We start from the raw sequence: 17,564 nt of genomic DNA on the forward strand, positions 1-17,564 counted from the left end.
TACCTTTGGTAGTATCCCGTGGAATTCTGGTAGCGTTTGACAATGGAATATGTTTGGACAGCCACTGCAGGAGAGCCGCAGACAGAACACATTAACTTTGCGGGTCTGCAAAACAACTTCAGCACGCAGGCTTTCAGGGAAACATTGAAACCAGCTTCCCTGTGGCGAAGTTTGCAACTGGTCATTTCCCAAAGATTTACAAGACAGCTGAAAAGTACTTTAAATGTCGGCAGTGTTGGAAACATTCCCAGTGCTATCTTAACATGGAGAGCGCGAAAGGTACAAGGACAGGACTGCTTTTTTAATTTACGTATTGTTATCCACAAAGTTGAGCTAGCACTGCAAATATGCTGAAGTAGTACAGTTGATAAGTATAAGTTCGGTAGGAGTTCATCTATGTAGTTGGAGGATGTCTCGCTTCCACGTCAACAATAACTAGCTTTATTTGCATGACCATAAATACGTACAGTGTTGCAAAACCTTTTGTAAACTAAAACTAAAACAGTAACGATTATCGTGATCATGTAATAATGTTATGATATAGCAATCAAGTTACATTGGTTTGATGTGAAAGTAGAATATTGCGTAGATCAAAGCAAGATGAATTAAATTTTGCTAATTGAATATTAATATAATGATTTAAAGAAGTCATAAGTTCGCCGATGGCTTGTAACGAAGATAATTGTTTAAAAGTCGGAACGATATGTTCTATTTTTTTTTTTTTTTTGTAAAATTTATTTCTTTGAATAGAGTATTTTTTGCAATACATAAGAAAGTGTGATTCGTCTTCAATTTGATTAGATTCACAAATAGGGCAGAGTCTGTTAACCCTTGGAATTTGATCACATTAACAATCTCAGTCCTTAGTTTGTGATTGCCTATCCTAAATTTCACTGATTCTTTTCTTTGCTTAGTTTGCTTGTTAGGTCTAAATAAGAGGAGGGTGTATAATCGTTCTTAAAATGGTGTTGAAAAATTCTAGTTTAGTAGAGTTTTCCGATAACCACCCGTACGAAAGGACTCTATGCCAAATTTTACCTGAGCCGAATCTGATTGCTGAATTAACTCCTTGTAAAAAGTTGATTTGCCGGCTTCCAAATCACGGCGAATCTCTTGATTGGACAGATTGAATCCATTCTCTTATGTCATAGAAACTCATGCAATAAGGAAAATGTTTATAATTTATCTCGTTCGTTGCACTGTCGTTGGCTTAATAAACTTATTCAGCTCGCCACATCCAAATTTAAAAGGTATCTTCACAAGTCTCGTTGATCAAACGCCCTGCAACCTCGCACCTCCTCGTGTGTTCAGAACTCGCTTCCTAACGTCTTTGATTCTCGTGAGATGCATTTTGATGTACTGTCTGTCTCGCCCGTGAAAGACCAGCGTCAACAGATATATAACCATTTACTTGTAAAAAAAACTGTCGACGGTGACCAAATCTTCGTGTATTCGTTTACTTTCTAATTCCTTAAAGTTACTTCGCCAAGAACTCAATTTCTTTTAGCTCAGAAGCAGTCAGCGGAGGATTTCTTAACAAAAAGCTGAAATCAACTTTTAATCAAGGCCAAGCAGCCGATTTTCGGTGAATCTAATTGGAATGCTTCTCGTCAACTTATCATTTCAGCAAGACACTATCTCCTGATGTTGTTCTGAAACACAATATTTTAAAACTAAACCTTCATGGAATAAACAAGACACGCATCTAGAAAGAGTAGTTCATTCCTCTTAAAAATGTCTGCCTCCTCGGGTCTGTGTTGAGGGAGATAATTTAATATTCTGAAAACTTCAGTTTGCACAAATGGCTGTAGGACTGTAGTAAAGTATTATCTCGCGAGTTTTGGTTAGATACAGTTTTAGATATCATTCAGCTTGAAGTTCGCAATATTTAGAGCCGTTTTATGATAGCACTAGAGATCTTATTAAAATACAACCTTTGTCACTCAAAATCGCCACTTGGCGGCGAAGCTTGGTGAGCCTCCAGTCAGCTTAATTCCTATCAGAATCGATATCAGAGCTTACAAATGCGTACGAACTCGTCCAGGCCCCATTAATTTCGTTTAAATTCATCTGTAATTGCCATGGAGTTTTGACTATCAGTGAGTTCTCATATTGTATGCATGTCTTATCACCAAACAATTCATGCATATATAAATGATAGAAAAAAAGGTAAATTTTCAGTTTTCTATCGACCTTATTGTGTTAAATTAAGACCATCTCTCTTTTGAAAACTGATTTGCTTGCACGGGCCGAAGCACTCAGAAAAAACCCAAGAAAGTTATTTCTTCTTGCTTGAAATAGTGACGTCCTTCCTAAAGGGAACTATACTTAAGACTGAGGTCGGGTTTTTTCACGCCTAATTCATAGAAGCAGTTTGAAGACTGGCACTGAAAATAAAAGAGCTCTAAAACAGTTAAGATACGAACTTTAAAACCCATCAGCGACAATTTACATCACAAATTTTAGAAGCTTCGAGAGCGAAGCACTAGTTGCTCTCGGGTCGTTTATAGAACATCTTATTCGTTCATTTTGTAAACGTGAGTCATAGCCAACGAAATCAGTCACACGAACAACTGGACTAGAGAGTATCAAATAAAGACAATGTCAATCACAAATATTTTCGGTTCTTTCTTGCTCTGTTTAAAGTCCCATGAACTCTTTGTAATTCTATTTGCTACTGAGAGTATGCTTTAGATACTTGCGCTTCAGAATTTCAAATCAAGAAGGAGACTATTGTTTTCAGAGGCTCAGTTTCCTGTATCATAAAGGGACAACAGGAGTATTTCTACCCTCCTTCCCCCGGGGTGGGTTTTCAGTCTATCACAGGTGAACTTCCAAAATTTTGCCTGATATCCGGTAACAGTTTGAATTGCGTGTACTCATTTATACTCCTAGTTTGATAGAGACGCTGTAAGAGTAAAGACTGCTTGCTTGAACTCAAACCCACTGCCTAAGTCTCTGCGCTTCTAAGTAATAGTAACTAATAAGGATAATAGTTCGCAGTCGAATGTGTATGACTGATAAAGGTTATGTCTACGTTATAAGTATAGAATGAAATGTTCTGCATCGAAATATTCACGTACAGAGTATACGATGATGTTTGAAAGGAATGGCAGGGTCTGAAAGCGTTCCGATGATCAAAGACGCGGCGCGGACATGCGCGTTTGTCCCTCAACCGACACAGCAATTTGATTGGTCAGTTGCATGTGAAGATGATCGTCTTATTTCTTGTTTTCATTGCTATGTAAACCAGATGCCTCTGTTTTGTGTTGTTGGAAGATCCAGACGACGGTGAGAGATATTTCCTGTTTTTCTGGGGCTGAACGTCCCAGAAAAATTGCCACTTACTGTGATTACACAAGGTGTTTTTTTCTGTGGTTTTAAAAACCAAAACATGTTTTTGTTCCCCGAAGCAAACTTGTTTGTATTTTGAACCATTGGTCGCGGCGTTTTTCATCCTATTGTAAAGTCTCAACTATTAACCCCAGCCTAGGCTTATGCATGTCAGAAGTTTATACTGTGTTGTAAACTTCTATTTATGTTCATTGTTCCTACATGCTTACAGTGCGACTACTCGAACCGGGCCACCTAGAAGAAAACTAACCAATCAGAACTTAATTTAAGGTCGGCAAATACGAGGAGACTAGTCCCTACAACTAGTCCCCTGAAGAGTTTACACAAAGGGACCGGTCGCAGGGTCTTATCTCACAAACAGTCCACACGAAGCGTTTTGAGGAACAAGTCGCAGGGACTCGTCCCAAAAATTCAAACCAGTTTGAATTCGTGGGACTAGTCTCAGGGACCAGTTTGGTCCCTGCGACTACATTTCGTGTCAAAAGTGGCCAGTTCACACGATGAGACTTATCCCCGCCACTTGTTGCAAGGACTAGCCGCAGCGACTAGTCCCCTCGTGTGTACCGACCTTAAACTGAGACAATGGACTGGTAGCTTCTCGTGACGTCAAGTAACGGTCTGTTTGACGTGAAAACGTAAAAACTATTGACTCCTCTGCGTTATATACACTCTTAGAAATTCAGTCCTTGACGGCGAATTATCATAATTATAAATCCCTCTCAAAAATTTAGCTTGAAAAGACATTTTGCGACAACTAAACTGAGACCTTTGAAATGCTTACAAAATTTAGGATCAAAACCAACCAATCAACAAATGGCAAATTTTCTTGAGAGTTTCGCAACACCTCGCACTTTGTTAGGTTTTCAATTTTGTTAAGATCTATTGTTCGTATTCTTCAACGTTACTGGTTTATTTGAGAAAAAGGTCGCTATCCTTTGTTCTCGAGTAATGTTCTGATTGGTTAACTCTTGTTCGAGTAGTTGCACTGTAAAAGAGGGCTTTCACTGATGGAGGGAGGTGGTGGTGGGGGGGGGGGGGAGGTGGCTGGGAGGGGGATGCTGGTCCATCGCCGCCAACCTCATCGCCGGGTTACCCCCAGTGTTTAACGCATTTTGCCAAAATTTCAGGTAAATGGCGAATGTCTTTAGTCCTCAGAACGTCCTGTTTGATTGGTCAAACATATATATCTTGCGCATGTCTGTTTCAGCCCTGCCTAGTTTACTAACAATTCGGGGATGGAATACTGAATAATGTGCAACACTGTTAAAGGATATTGAGCATTAGCCTAAAATGAAATTACAATATTAACACTATATAATATTGTAATTTCATTTCTATAATTTAGTAACATCTAAACCTGAAGAAGGCTGGCACTACGCAATATTGTGATTTCATTTTTATAATTTAGTAACATCTAAACCTGAAGAAGGCTGGTCTGGCCAGCCGAAATATTGTTTTAGTAGTCTTTGACTTCTCGTTTTACTTTTCAAGTTTAGCTGATTAGATCCCCTGTGAGATCCAACATTCAATCAAGCAGGATCTTTGTTCACGGCTTTGCAGTTTATTTAGTTTCTAATACTAGAAATGGCTGCGAAGGAGACTAAAGGCCGATACACTCGAGGGGTTTTGCTCCAGGAGCATGCTCCAGGGTCAATTTGCACGACTAGTACACACCGGGGCGCATAGTTTGGGAGCTTGCTCCATAGTATGATACAGACGAGGGAGCGTTTTCAAGTTTGTTCAATTTGCCCCGGGATCTTGCTACCAAATACATTTAACCATTTAATGTTGTTGAGCATTTTGCAGGGTGGAAGTTCTGCCCCCGAGAATGAATTACGCCCATGAAATCGTTGGTACACACAGAGGAGCTTTGCTGCTGGAGCTTGCCCCTGGAGCAAAACCCAGGAGCAAAACCCCTCGTGTGTATCGGCCTTAACCCTCGAGACGTAAAACAGTTGCTGCCAGTTTTACATCATTAAATGTGACTTTATTTGAAAACTTTTGTCTCGTTCTAAGTAGAGGTCAGCCTCACACGTTCTTCTCAAGAAAGATCAGAGGCGTCGCCACACTCCGATCTTTCTTGAGAGCGGGTGGTTGTGTCGGGGCTACTGATTCTGTTTACTCAGTTATTTTGCGACCTTGAGCGCGGGTCGAGTACTAATAGAATCTTATACAATTCTTCCTCATACGTGGTATCTACAAGCAGTTACATCGGGTAACTGCCTCTACAGGTCTTTCCCCCCAGAGGATCACTTGCGCTGGGTGTTGATCGAATTTCCTCCCTATAAATGTGCCACAGTTTTGTAGTACTGTCAATACACTCTGCTTCGGCAGCGAGCTGTCAACAATTTCGTCCCATCAGAAGGAAAAAACAAACTCCAGTAAAATTTACCAAGTAACACTGTACCTAGCCATCAGTTAACTTGAATCTCTACGTTCCCTTCCATTGAAATTAAAGTCAACTTCGGCATTCCCCAATTTGTAGTATCTGTAAACTTGTCTCATAACTTTCTTGAAAACTGCCACATAACAATTCCATTTTCTGCAACTTGCTTCGCAACGATTTTGTGCGTTGAAACTCGGGTAGCGCACGGTAACGTTTGCTTCGCTAGTCCTCGCTAACCCGTGTGCACATGGTTGCGACAGTGTTTCCCATGTAACCCCCCTTGTGTAAGGGAAACAGTCAATCCACGATAAATGTCCCAACTTCTAAGCATCTACAACCACACCCTGAAGGACAGACTTCCATTGTCTCAAACCAAGTCATGAGATGATAAGTGTGTCCGCCGTGACCGCACGCTACACAGAAATTGCTGGCTCCTGGTACAATCAAATGAAAAAAGACAACGTTTGTACACACGAAATCAGTTAATCATACCCAATACATAATTCATGAAAGTTGTGGTCTTAAACCCTGAGCTAACACAACTTCGTGGGGAATTTTTAGAGAAAAAGAGGAGTTACATCCGATAAAAGAAAGAAGTTTGGGAATTTACGGAATTATTAACATACATTTTACGTTTATTGGTCTTTAATCAAGTAGCACATTAACGCAACTGGAGCACAACGGAATGAAAGAAAGAAAATATAGTTCACTGGTGGGTCCGAATCTTTACAAATATTCAGTAAAGTTTCGTCACAAATGCGAAGATCTTTTCCACTTGTTTTTTAACAACATTTGTAACAGATACAACACCAACAAAAGACCTGAAAGCCGCATGCATAGCGAGGGTTAGATTGAAATTGAGAGTCTTTTTAGCAAGAAAATAATCCGTGGGCCAACATTGAGATATGAGTGAATGAAATGACACACGACTGAAAACAAATACCCTCTCTATCTGAATTTGTTAAAATTGAGCGCCAAAACGCTTTCGGTGTTTTGGCGCCAAAACTGCGCGACCGCTCTCCTCAGCTCTCCACTGAGAATACACATTTTAGAGGAAAGACGATGTCCGTTGGCGGCAGAGATCAAACAGTATTTGTTTTCGTTCAACTACGTTTTTCTAAGAGTTGAGGCGAGGGATAAAGCATCGCACAGAAGAACTCGAGATCAGTTTAGGCACCATGAAATGACTTAAAGTAAGATCTACTCAAAACTCGTTTCTCTGCAACTTACCTCTGACAGCAATGTGGCATATAACACACTGAAGTCCCAAAGCTTTACAAGAGTAGCACTGAGCTCCACGTAGCGTATGCGTACAGTTGTGACAACGAGTGCTGAACTCTATAACAAGACAAGAACGTTAACGAGAATAATCAGTCGAAAAGTTGACAACAAAATGAAATAAAACGTTTTACGTACCTAGACAATGCAACTCTCAAGCTGCCGTACTGCTAACGGAGTTTTCTTAAAACTTATTAAAATGTACTGCAGACAAAAACTTGCAACCTGAATGACCTTAAACAAAAGCATACCTCACATGACTAAAATCTTTTGCAATGCACTCTACAAAATCAGGCCCTTTTTGCTAGGAGTTTCTCACATACCCACTCCATTATGCGGTTGTTGAGGCTCACTTAAGAATTTAATCACTTCAGCTCTTTTGCCCAGCAGATTCCAGCGGTACAGAACATCGGCATACTGCTTCATGTAGTGATCATGTAATGGGAGTTTTGAAATATCAACAAATCTGAAAAAGAATGCAAACCATTTTACCGAAGAAGCTTAGTTTAAGGAGGTATATCACGATATTTTAAGTTCTTTTTCTTACGTAAAAGAAAAGTAATTTCAAATCTAAATAAGTAAACCTCGAAATAATGTAGAAAAACATAAAAGAGAGAATAATAAACTAGGATGGTTATGACCGCTGAAGATGCAACAAAAGATAAACTTAGAAAATATTGGCCAACTTTTTCAAGATGCGCCGTTACCTCTGGCCCCCTCTCTGTCAAGCAACGTTGCGTTTCGTGACGCCGTCCGACGAAGCTTAATGAGAAAAGAAGTCTGCGGAATGAAACAAACTACAGTACCGTACTGACAAGAAACAAAACAAGCTTAAGTGATTGTTTTCGTCGTTTTCTGTCGTTCAGACACGCTGGCTCCAATTTCCGTATAATGGCACGACTTTGAAGTAAGAAAAAAAAATGCAGAGAAGGAACTCAGCATGTCAACACCCGCAGTTTTCAACTGTAAATAGAAGTTCAAGTTCGTCTTAAGATCGTGAGAGATGATTGTTTTCCATCACTTAGATTAAAAAAAAAAAAACAATTTTGACGAGGATCGAAATTCTGAACAAAAGCCCATTGCAAACTTCTGAGTCCGGATATCGCGACGTTTTATTAGGCGCGATCTCTATTCAGGATCTAAGGTAGTCTTTCTATGAGTGCGAGAGGAAGTGAGCGTTATTTGCTTACCTACAGTCTTTCTCGTATTGCTTCCGTTGTTCTTCGCGCGGATCCTTTGTGCGGATGAACACCGGCGGAGACCATCCGCCGCTCAGAGGCAATGTGATCTCGCTCCATTGTTCCTCTACTGGACACAGATCACTCATGTGCTCTGTGACACTTCCCAGGGACTTTGGACGCTTTATAGACTATAGAATGACACAAAAAAGAAAAAGAAAAACAGAAAAAAAAAACAAGGAGAGCAAGGGGTTTCCTAAAGCAAGTATATTGATTTGCGATGTTCACTTAACAAATTGACGTCAGTTTTTTATGCGTCTGACCTCTTATTGATGATAAATTGCGTGATAACATTGTCAAAGCGGCTAGGGAACCACTATAGAATGACACAAAAAAGAAAAAGAAAAACAGAAAAAAAAACAAGGAGAGCAAGGGGTTTCCTAAAGCAAATATATTGATTTGCGATGTTCACTTAACAAATTGACGTCAGTTTTTTATGCGTCTGATCTCTTATTGATGATAAATTGCGTCATAACATTGTCAAAGTGGCTGGGGAACCACGAGCCGTAGGCGAGTGGTTCCGCAGTTCCTCTTTCCAAGGAATCAGAGGATTTACAGAAAAAACAATCTTCACTTTCGGATATTTTGAACCTCTTAAGCACTTGAGTAAGAAGTCGAGACCTCCATGCTTTTCGAAAAAAGCATTTGGAATAGCTTTCCAAGCATCAGTAGAAGGGTTTTCTTGTAACAGTCTTCCGATCCAGCTTAAACGGAACGCTTTAACTGTTATGGCAAAATTTGGAAAATTAAGACCACCTTTTCTCATTTCTTGAAAAAGAACTTCCTTTTAATTTTATCTTTTTTGTTTTTCCATAAAAAATTGAAAAGTTTCGTTTGGACTCTTTTACTAACTTCTCGTGGAACAGTTAACATCGAGGCCGTATATACCAATTTTGAGATTCCTAACGTTTTAGCGAGTAGGGTTCTTCCCATGAGAGTGAGGTCACGAGACAACCAAATGTTTAATTTGGTTTCCATCTTTTGGATTTTTAGAAAGAAATTCAGGTTATTGTTTTTATCGCTGTCATGTGAAATGAACGTTCCTATGTTATCGGCCACCAGTTACTTAAAACCATAAGATTATTTTCATCCTTTGGTATACGCGATACAGTTCCTCGCCTCTGAGATATAGACAGCTTGCCTGTTTGGAAGGCTTCATTAAAAGAGTCAATGAGATTTCTCCATAGAAGTTCGAAGAAAGTTTCATAAAATTCTTTTGTAAAACCGTCGTCACCTGGAGTTTTGCCGGGTTGGAAGCCTTTTAAGGCATTTAACAATTCGTCTTTCGTCAGGTCATGTTCGAGTTCACTTACTTCGTCTTGGCAAAGTTTTGGATTTTGTAGGTTCGAGGTGAATAAAGCAAAGTGATCCTCATAGTCGTTATTTTCTTCTTACGAGATTCTAGAGGTCAGGAAATTTTTGTAATAATTTTCTGTTTTCTTGTTTACCTTAGTCATATCAGAGATAATTTCACCATCTGTTGTTTTAAGTTGGGTTATAATCTTTTTCTCATAATTCCGTATTTCCAAATTGAAGAAGTATTTCGTCGGTTTCTCGCCATTTTCGATCCACCTGGTTCTTGATCTGAACATTCCCTCTTTTCCCTTTATAGAATAGATTTCAGTTAGTTCTTTTTAAGGTTTTCGAACTCCATTAGAGTATCGTCATCTAAATTTTCATTATTACAAATTTCTTTGTCTAGCTCTTCTAATTTGCGTTGAATGATAGTTTCACGGTTTCTCAAATTGAACTTTTTCTTTTTGGAGTAGGCAATTGTCGTGCGTCTCATTTCCATTTTCAGTAGTTCCCAGTACAACTGACGGTTCTTGACGCTTTCGTATTTTTCTTGAGAGGGGTAGTTACTTTTAATTAAGTTAATATACTCATTGTCTTTTAGTAGCGTGTTATTAAATTTCCATTTTCCGGGCCCGCGTGCTGGTGCTTGGTCAATCTCAATACTTAACTCTTATTAACCGAGCAGGAGGTCTGTGTGGGAGAATCTTGACCGAGGTCGTGAGTACAGACCGAACGCAGTCAGGTCTGTACACACGACCGAGGTCAAGATTTTCCCATACAGATCGACTTAGCTCGGTTAATAAGAAAGTTTATTATATGGCAAAGAAGAAAACTTTAATTCGTTTAATGTAACTGGTTTGCTGACATTTTGCTTTCAAACGGCGATGAGCTTAACTTAAACCTGCCGAAATTTGCTCGTCCTCTTTACTTCTTTTTTTTTTTTGTCATCAGGCTTTTTGGCACTTCCATAAATGATTGAGAAGAAAATAAAAGAAAATGGTGAACGTTTTCGTATTTTAGTTTGCTACCTTTTAAACGCAAAATGAAACCGGTCTAGCTAGATGCCGGTCTAGATGGGAAAATCTAGACCGCGGTCAATATCGATTTCAGCTAATCAAATTCGTGCATTCAGTAGTCCTCAGTCCTTGTGAGACACAGCCATATAATAATAAGGAATACAGCCTTATGATCGGGGGCGATTGAGGTTCGTGTTTCTATTCCCTTTACTTGATTGGTTAATTGTTTCGTAATTATAAAGAAATCTATCCTGGATTTCAGTTCTCTATTTTTAGTTTCATAGGTATATGTTTTTGAATTTGGGTGAAGTCTTCTGTAAACCTCAACCAAATTAAGCTCTTTCATCAGGCTCAATAGGCCGTTCCTATAACTTGTCTCTCTCCATGGAAGCCCACCAGTCTTATCTAAGTGGCCAAGTGTACTATTCCAATCACCTACCATAATGACCTTAGAGATACACGTTTTAGATACTAGAAGATGGGTGAGTTTTTGCACGAAAGGAATTTGCAATTGGCAGTCAGTCGGTGCATAGACATTTACTACAAACAATTTCTCTGTTGTTAATTTCAAATTAGCAAAAATATACCGCCCCTCTTCATCACTTTCTATGGTTTCTAAAGGATAACCGTTTGGTTTCACTAGTATACATACACCTCTGGAATGTTCTGAGCCGTGAGAGAATATAATCTGTCCACCCCATTCAGCACGCCAAATTGTTTCATCGTCCTTTTTAGAAAATGTTTCTTGAAGGCAAAAGACTGATGCTTTTTGTTTCTTTAGATAACAGAAAATGGTTCTTTTTCTTGTTTACGAAGAACAAGAACAAGAAAAAGAGCCACGGACGTTCAGTGACAAAATCTTCAATTGTGACATGAATTTGCATACAACAATAAAGCATAAGTTATTCTAAAGGGAACAAAAGTAACACGGATTGCAAAACAACATTATACCAAGACAAAAAAAAAACAAACAAAAGCACAGTAACACTTAAAAAAACTTACTCTTCTGGGATTTGCCTGCGTCCTTCCGAAAACTCGACACAAATAAACCAAGGTCAAGTGAAAATTATCAACAAAATCCCGAAAACGCCGTCAGTCGTCGAAGCAAACTCAGTACGATGTAAAAAGACCCCAAAATGGTCAAATGCCGGGAATAAATGAGGGGAAAAGACGCCGTAAACTTGCCGTAAACAAAGATAAGGGAATTTTATTCAATATGACGCGAACATTGTCAATAGCTTTTCTCGCCTTTTGATTGGCTTCTTAAAAAAGTCAATAAAATGTCGTTGGTTAAAAAGTTGACAGTTTGACAGCTGAAAGTTGAACTTGAAATCTTGCATAAATTAAAATTTTATCCGTCTGTACTCTTATTGATGATAAAAATGAGCCAATCAGCGCGCGAGAAATTAAACAGTTATTGTAAAAAAACAAATAACGTAGTGGTACATGTTTTAGTAGAGTACACACGTACCTGTCCCACCCCACCTTCACCACTTTTTTGCCTCTAAACTAATTAATTAAATAAAATTACTTAATTAAACAAACGTTTTAAAGTTTACACCTCGGCACTTTAGTGCCTTATTGCCTTAGTACATTAGTGGATCGCAGCTCCAAAAAACCATCCCAATAGTGCATGCTGCACTAAAAATGACGTTGAGAAAAACGCATAGCAAAGCGTATGTTTTCGTTGTTTTCTTCTCAATACGATTACACTTAACCGAAGAATTCTTATTTTTCCCACCAAGCCCAGGGGCTCATCGATGCGAGCGTTCAATTTCGGTTTTTGTGGCATATAGCAGATGAGAGAATTCCTATTCTAACAGGATGGGATGTTACTACATCGCACCCTAAAATTATTAAAATATTCTGAAGGCACTTCCATAAAGTAACCAACCAACTGATGTCAGATTGTCCAAAACATGTGCCGGTACCCATTTATATTCCTAGATGGAGAGTAGACTTTCTAAGAGTCCTAACTAATAATTCTTCCTGGCCTGTTGCGCTCGAAGATTACCCTGTCGCTTTGCTCGAATAGATGAATAAGCGAAGGATTAAGCAAAGGCAGACTTGTGGCAAGTCTAGATGGGGAAAGGTACCGTGTCTCCCCCTTCCACAGACAAAAAAACGACCTCCGCCCAGCGCTAAGACCCAGAACTTCTGGACTCGGAGAGCTGCGCACTAACAGTTAGACACAAGAGCGAAAGTAAACAAAGTAAACAATGTTTTGTCTTTTCTGTCCGCAAATCCTCCCGACGGCTACGTACCTGGTGAGAGACGTCTGAACTGTGTGGAGAAGAGCCATACGTAAAAGACTTGCTTGTGGTGATGATTTCTGGCTTGGAGTGGGTTTTAGGCGGTTTGAAGGAGTCTGGAAGAGAGGGATGAGCCAGCACACATGACAGCATTCCTAGCATCTGAATATCCCGGATGCTTAGGTAATAGTCCATTCTGTTGATTAGAAAGGCAAAGGTGATCGAAAAGTTTAATAGCTAAATTTACTGCTGCTACAGTGCCACCTCGATAAAAGACGTACTCAGATTGAGCAAAACCCGGCCAGCGAGAAGTAAAGTTAGAAGGCTGCATGCATGAGAGTTGCAAGTTCAAATGAGCCTTGCCAATCATGGTAAAAGGTATTTAACGCAATGAAACAACCAGAACTCGAACTGCAAACCATGCAACCTGTGCCGAGCGGAAAAACATGCAATCGGCGCAAAGCGCAGGAAAACATACAACAGGCGCCGAGAGTGGGAAAACATGCAACCGACGCCAAGCGCGCCGGGAAAATATGCGACCGGCGGCAAGCGCGGGAAAACACCATCGAGCTCAGTCACGAGTGACGTTGGTTGTGCTCCTGATTGATTTAAAATTCGGCATTGTTACTCTGATTGGTCAGGGTAAAATGAATCAGAATTCTGAAGTTTCTTCCTTTCGTTTTAGAAGAATTATTAACAAATTACTTTTCGTTATGACGGGCTAAAATATACTCACAGTGAACTGACCATCTTCCGACCAAACGGATGTAGTGCCCAGGGAGACTCATCCATCGAGTCGGAGGGCGCGAGTTTCTTGTCGAGGACTAAGCTCAATAAGGACCAAGTCTGCACCAGGTCTTTGCGGCCGGTAGTCATGGCAGCTGATAGGTTCTTTTTACAAATTTCACTGATATCATTTCCTTCAAGCCTTGAGGAGAAATTTAAAGTAAAAGTTTACAAAAATGGAAAATAGAAAGTAATAACTGAATTTTTCAACTCACCGTTAAAACATACAGTAAAAGTTCTGCTATTATCTCCCTCTCTTCAAACACCCTCCTTAAAAAGTCCCTAAGAAAAACAGCCAATTTCTACAAAGATTTTCACCTCTCAACATTATGAACCAAGACAAGACGGGTTTTTTTTTTAGAACCATCCGTCCATCGCATTAGTTTTTACTGGAACTCTTTTTAGAAAATGTTCGATTAAACAGAGTTGATTAATGACGTGATAAACTTTCCCGTCACTTACAATCCCCAACCCTGCAAAAATGGTTTTCAAAAGAAACAAACTCTCGGGTGTTTCACAGAGTTTTTACGGTTTCTCAAATCCTCACCGTCATTAGAATAAGTGTGGGGAAAATACCTTCTGAAGGTTATCAAAGCCAAGACAAATCTGTTTCCTTGCAAATTCTTACACGTTGAATAGATAACATCCGAGATTCCTAGGTTGAAAGGAAGTTTATGGCTGCTGTTTTTTTCTTTTGCCTCATGAACGGCAAAAAGGATTCAGCCGGTCCTCCCTTTATTGACGAAAAGGCTTGAGAGTCGCTGTTAGGTAAGTCACCTGGCCTGTTGGATTGCGTGACTGTCTGCCAAAAGGAAACAAGCACGCAAGAAATTGGCACTTACGTGTAAGCTTGTCCCAGTGACTGATGAATGGGCATCATGACGCTGACGTCACGAATCACAACGAGGCCAACATCGCTGTTCCGTGAGGTAACCCCACTATACTTTTGTCCCTCTTGCAGATCCTCTTGCTGTGAAATGCGAACATCCAACAATAAAAAGAAATGAGAAGGGATCAATTTCTAAATTCTCTTTGTCCTTTTTATTCAAATTCAACCAGACAGGTTATGAGGATGAAGAACTTGAACACAAAACTTGAAAACCAGATTCTTCAGGGAGAACGTAAGAAAATGTTTGGGAAGAGCAAAAAGAAATTTGCTCCTGATCTCTCGCCTAGAAAACAAACTATTGGCTTTGGGTTTTCGTAATAACCTAGAATAGTTAATGTCTTATTAGCCGAAGCCGAAAGTTGAGGCCAAAAACTCTTACCGTAACACCCATTTATTAAGGATATCACCAAAATCCAAATCCAAATCCAATAATTGTTTTTATACAAAGAAAATTATGTAGATAACTTTCATCCAGTGGTGGCAGAGGCTTCAGTAACGTTTTCAGCAGGGAGGCGACTAGTTTTCACAGGCGAGGAAAACGTTTTGAAGTGAACCTCTATATGAGACACTTAACGTTAGATGGTCAAACCAGGCGGGCAAAATCATCCTTACAGCTGGTCAGTTTACTTGGTGTGCAGCCCTTAATGAAACCCCTGACAGTGGTGCGCAAAATCAATTTCGTCTAAACACTGAATGGAGACTCCATTTGTTCGGTGCTTAATCTTAGTTTTTTGTGATCATTTTCGTCTTTAGATAGTCTTTTAATACTTCCTCGGCTACTTTCGTGGATGTTGTTGCCTTTTGCCGCACGCACATAATCCACTTTTTGCTTTATTTCAACGTCCGAAATCCGACTGACGCACACAAATAAAACATGGTGGCTACGTAACCGTTCTCAAGTGATGGCAAAACTGAATCCCTGAAGCTATACTGAAAAATATCCAGAATCAATTTAAGCTCACAGAAAAGAAATTGCGACCTCAGTATATAATAATTCTAGCTAAATTACTTGGTCCTTCGCCAATATAGACTCGAAATTGAATACAAGTCACTCGGATAATCCTTTTCATTCTGAAGAGGTCCATTATCATAGCACCACATTGAGACTGCCACGAACTGCCTTTTCCGCTAACCTGACTAAACGTCCTGTAAAGCATGGTCCTTGAGGTAGACTGCTGACCAAATGAACTAAATGTATGACTGTGATGAGATTTGTGAAGCGAGCTGTTAATGAGGGGCGGAAGGGCCGGGCCACTACTGGGGCGAGAACTGTACGCTGAGAAGGCCGAGAGAGACCTGGTGGAAAGAAAAGAGGAATGTAACAAATTATTCTCGTCCCCAGAGCCACCTCTGCCCATTAGCCGGCGGAGCCAAGGATCGAGGAAAGGGTGACTCTGGAGACACATAATGTTATTGCTAAGTTCTTTGACTCACACTTTTAATAATTCAACGCTGGTTTTCTTTTGGGAAACATCCACTGGTTCGATTATAGCCCTACAGGCCAGATTTTCATGAAGGCAATTTAAATGTGCAGTAAAATTCTGATTGGAAGTCACATTTACATGTTTTACTGTGGAGAACTTCACTGAAAACTCTCGCCGTAAGCCGGTTTTAAACTTCTTGAAGGTCTGTAGATGCTGTACAATCAAACGCTTTTAATTAGAGATCAGCCAGTGGATATTTCTTTGCGAGAAAACCAGCGTTGAATAGTGACAACTTCAGTTCAAGTCTCTAACAAATCAAATGTGTCTCTCGAGCCACCTTTTTTTTTTTTCGTTCCAAGGCCCCGTCAGCTAAGAAGGACACGACGCGCTGGGGACACGAAGGGAATCAACTTTAAAAAGACACATGCACAGCAAATAATTGCATTGGTCAGATTATGAGAACATCAAAGCAGTTTTTAAATGATCAAGATTTATTACTTTGTTGAAGTACACAAGAATGTACCAAGGTGATGTGATATTTTCTGCGTAAATACTAAAAGTGAGGTGTGGTACCTTGGAGTAGGTTCTCCACCAGACCCCACACGGCCGCTATATCTTCCAGGTAAATTAAAGCACACCAGTAATCCTGAGAAATGATAAAAAAAAAATAATGGATTGACAAATACAGGCGGATGAGAGCAGCGGCATACAGCTCAAATTCATTTAATATCTCAGTGCCAATTTTTCTACCCATTCAGGTTTATACGAGAGTTTGGTTATCAAACATTTTTTCACTCGATGGTAAGAGTCCCTTCTCCTTTAATTTGTTGGCATACACTAAGTATAGAAAGGTTACAGCAATAGAACAACAAACCCAAACAACCCAGTTGACCAATTAGAACTCGAGGCAAAAACGTGCGATCTGCGTCAAGCGCAAGAGAAGCAAGTTTGACCCAGGAAATTATTTAAAACCCACTAGCAAGTTTGATGTTACTCAAGAATTTTGATGTTGATGAATTTTGATGTCAGGCTGGTCTTGCTGGTTTCTCTGTTATGACGTTAACGTATCTTGTCGGAGCCGAGCACAAGAGATTGGTCAATACGAATCAGAAGCACCTCAGGGAATTCAGAAATCAGAATTTACTAGAAAAGATACATTGAAACGAAATCGAACCAAAGCTGTCTGATGGAACATTTCATGACCGGATCATTTAAAACTGAAGTCAGGCATTTTTAATATCGCTTTTGCTAAATCAGCTCACCGCAGGCACAGAATTTGGCGCCAGATGTGCGAGGAAAGGGAATAGCTGCGTCTGAGTAACTACCATAGGAGACTGGGTCGAGCCGGCCGTGAAGCTGGGGAACAGTGGAGGTGTATTGGTCCATAGGTAAGTCTTCTTGAAGCTGTGTGGATTAAAATAATCACAAAAATATTCGCAAGGAAAATAAAATTGTTAAATATTAAATGTTCATAGGGGTCAATGCGCCCAGCTACACATAGCTGGTTCACAGGCATGCCACTTAAACTGAAAGAAACTGAAAGATAGATTCCCAATTGGCAGAGTTTAGTCTTTAAGCGACCCACAATCTCTTGAAATTACCAGACAGCGAGGCTTTACTCGCTACGAAGTGCAGGGGGTACCAA

The 17,564-nt window shown here is 39.9% G+C and overlaps 1 protein-coding gene across 1 annotated transcript in view; it reads right to left on the bottom strand.

The window, feature by feature from the left end:
- Positions 1-4,818: 4,818 nt before the first annotated feature.
- Positions 4,819-17,564, bottom strand: part of LOC145466429 (GATOR2 complex protein WDR59-like) — a 30,070-nt gene continuing 17,324 nt past the window's right edge. The window contains exons 15-24 of the mRNA XM_081450147.1: positions 17,182-17,323; positions 16,493-16,565; positions 15,629-15,791; positions 14,449-14,576; positions 13,557-13,748; positions 12,833-13,016; positions 8,209-8,387; positions 7,342-7,484; positions 6,971-7,078; positions 4,819-6,174 (exon numbers count right to left, since the gene is read on the bottom strand). Coding sequence (XP_081306273.1) covers positions 6,038-6,174; positions 6,971-7,078; positions 7,342-7,484; positions 8,209-8,387; positions 12,833-13,016; positions 13,557-13,748; positions 14,449-14,576; positions 15,629-15,791; positions 16,493-16,565; positions 17,182-17,323 — 1,449 coding nt within the window. The 3' untranslated portion in view covers positions 4,819-6,037. The remainder of the gene's footprint in view (positions 6,175-6,970; positions 7,079-7,341; positions 7,485-8,208; positions 8,388-12,832; positions 13,017-13,556; positions 13,749-14,448; positions 14,577-15,628; positions 15,792-16,492; positions 16,566-17,181; positions 17,324-17,564) is intronic.

The sequence above is a fragment of the Orbicella franksi genome, chromosome 13 (assembly GCF_964199315.1).
Source record: "Orbicella franksi chromosome 13, jaOrbFran1.1, whole genome shotgun sequence".
NCBI classification, from domain to species: Eukaryota; Metazoa; Cnidaria; class Anthozoa; order Scleractinia; family Merulinidae; genus Orbicella; species Orbicella franksi.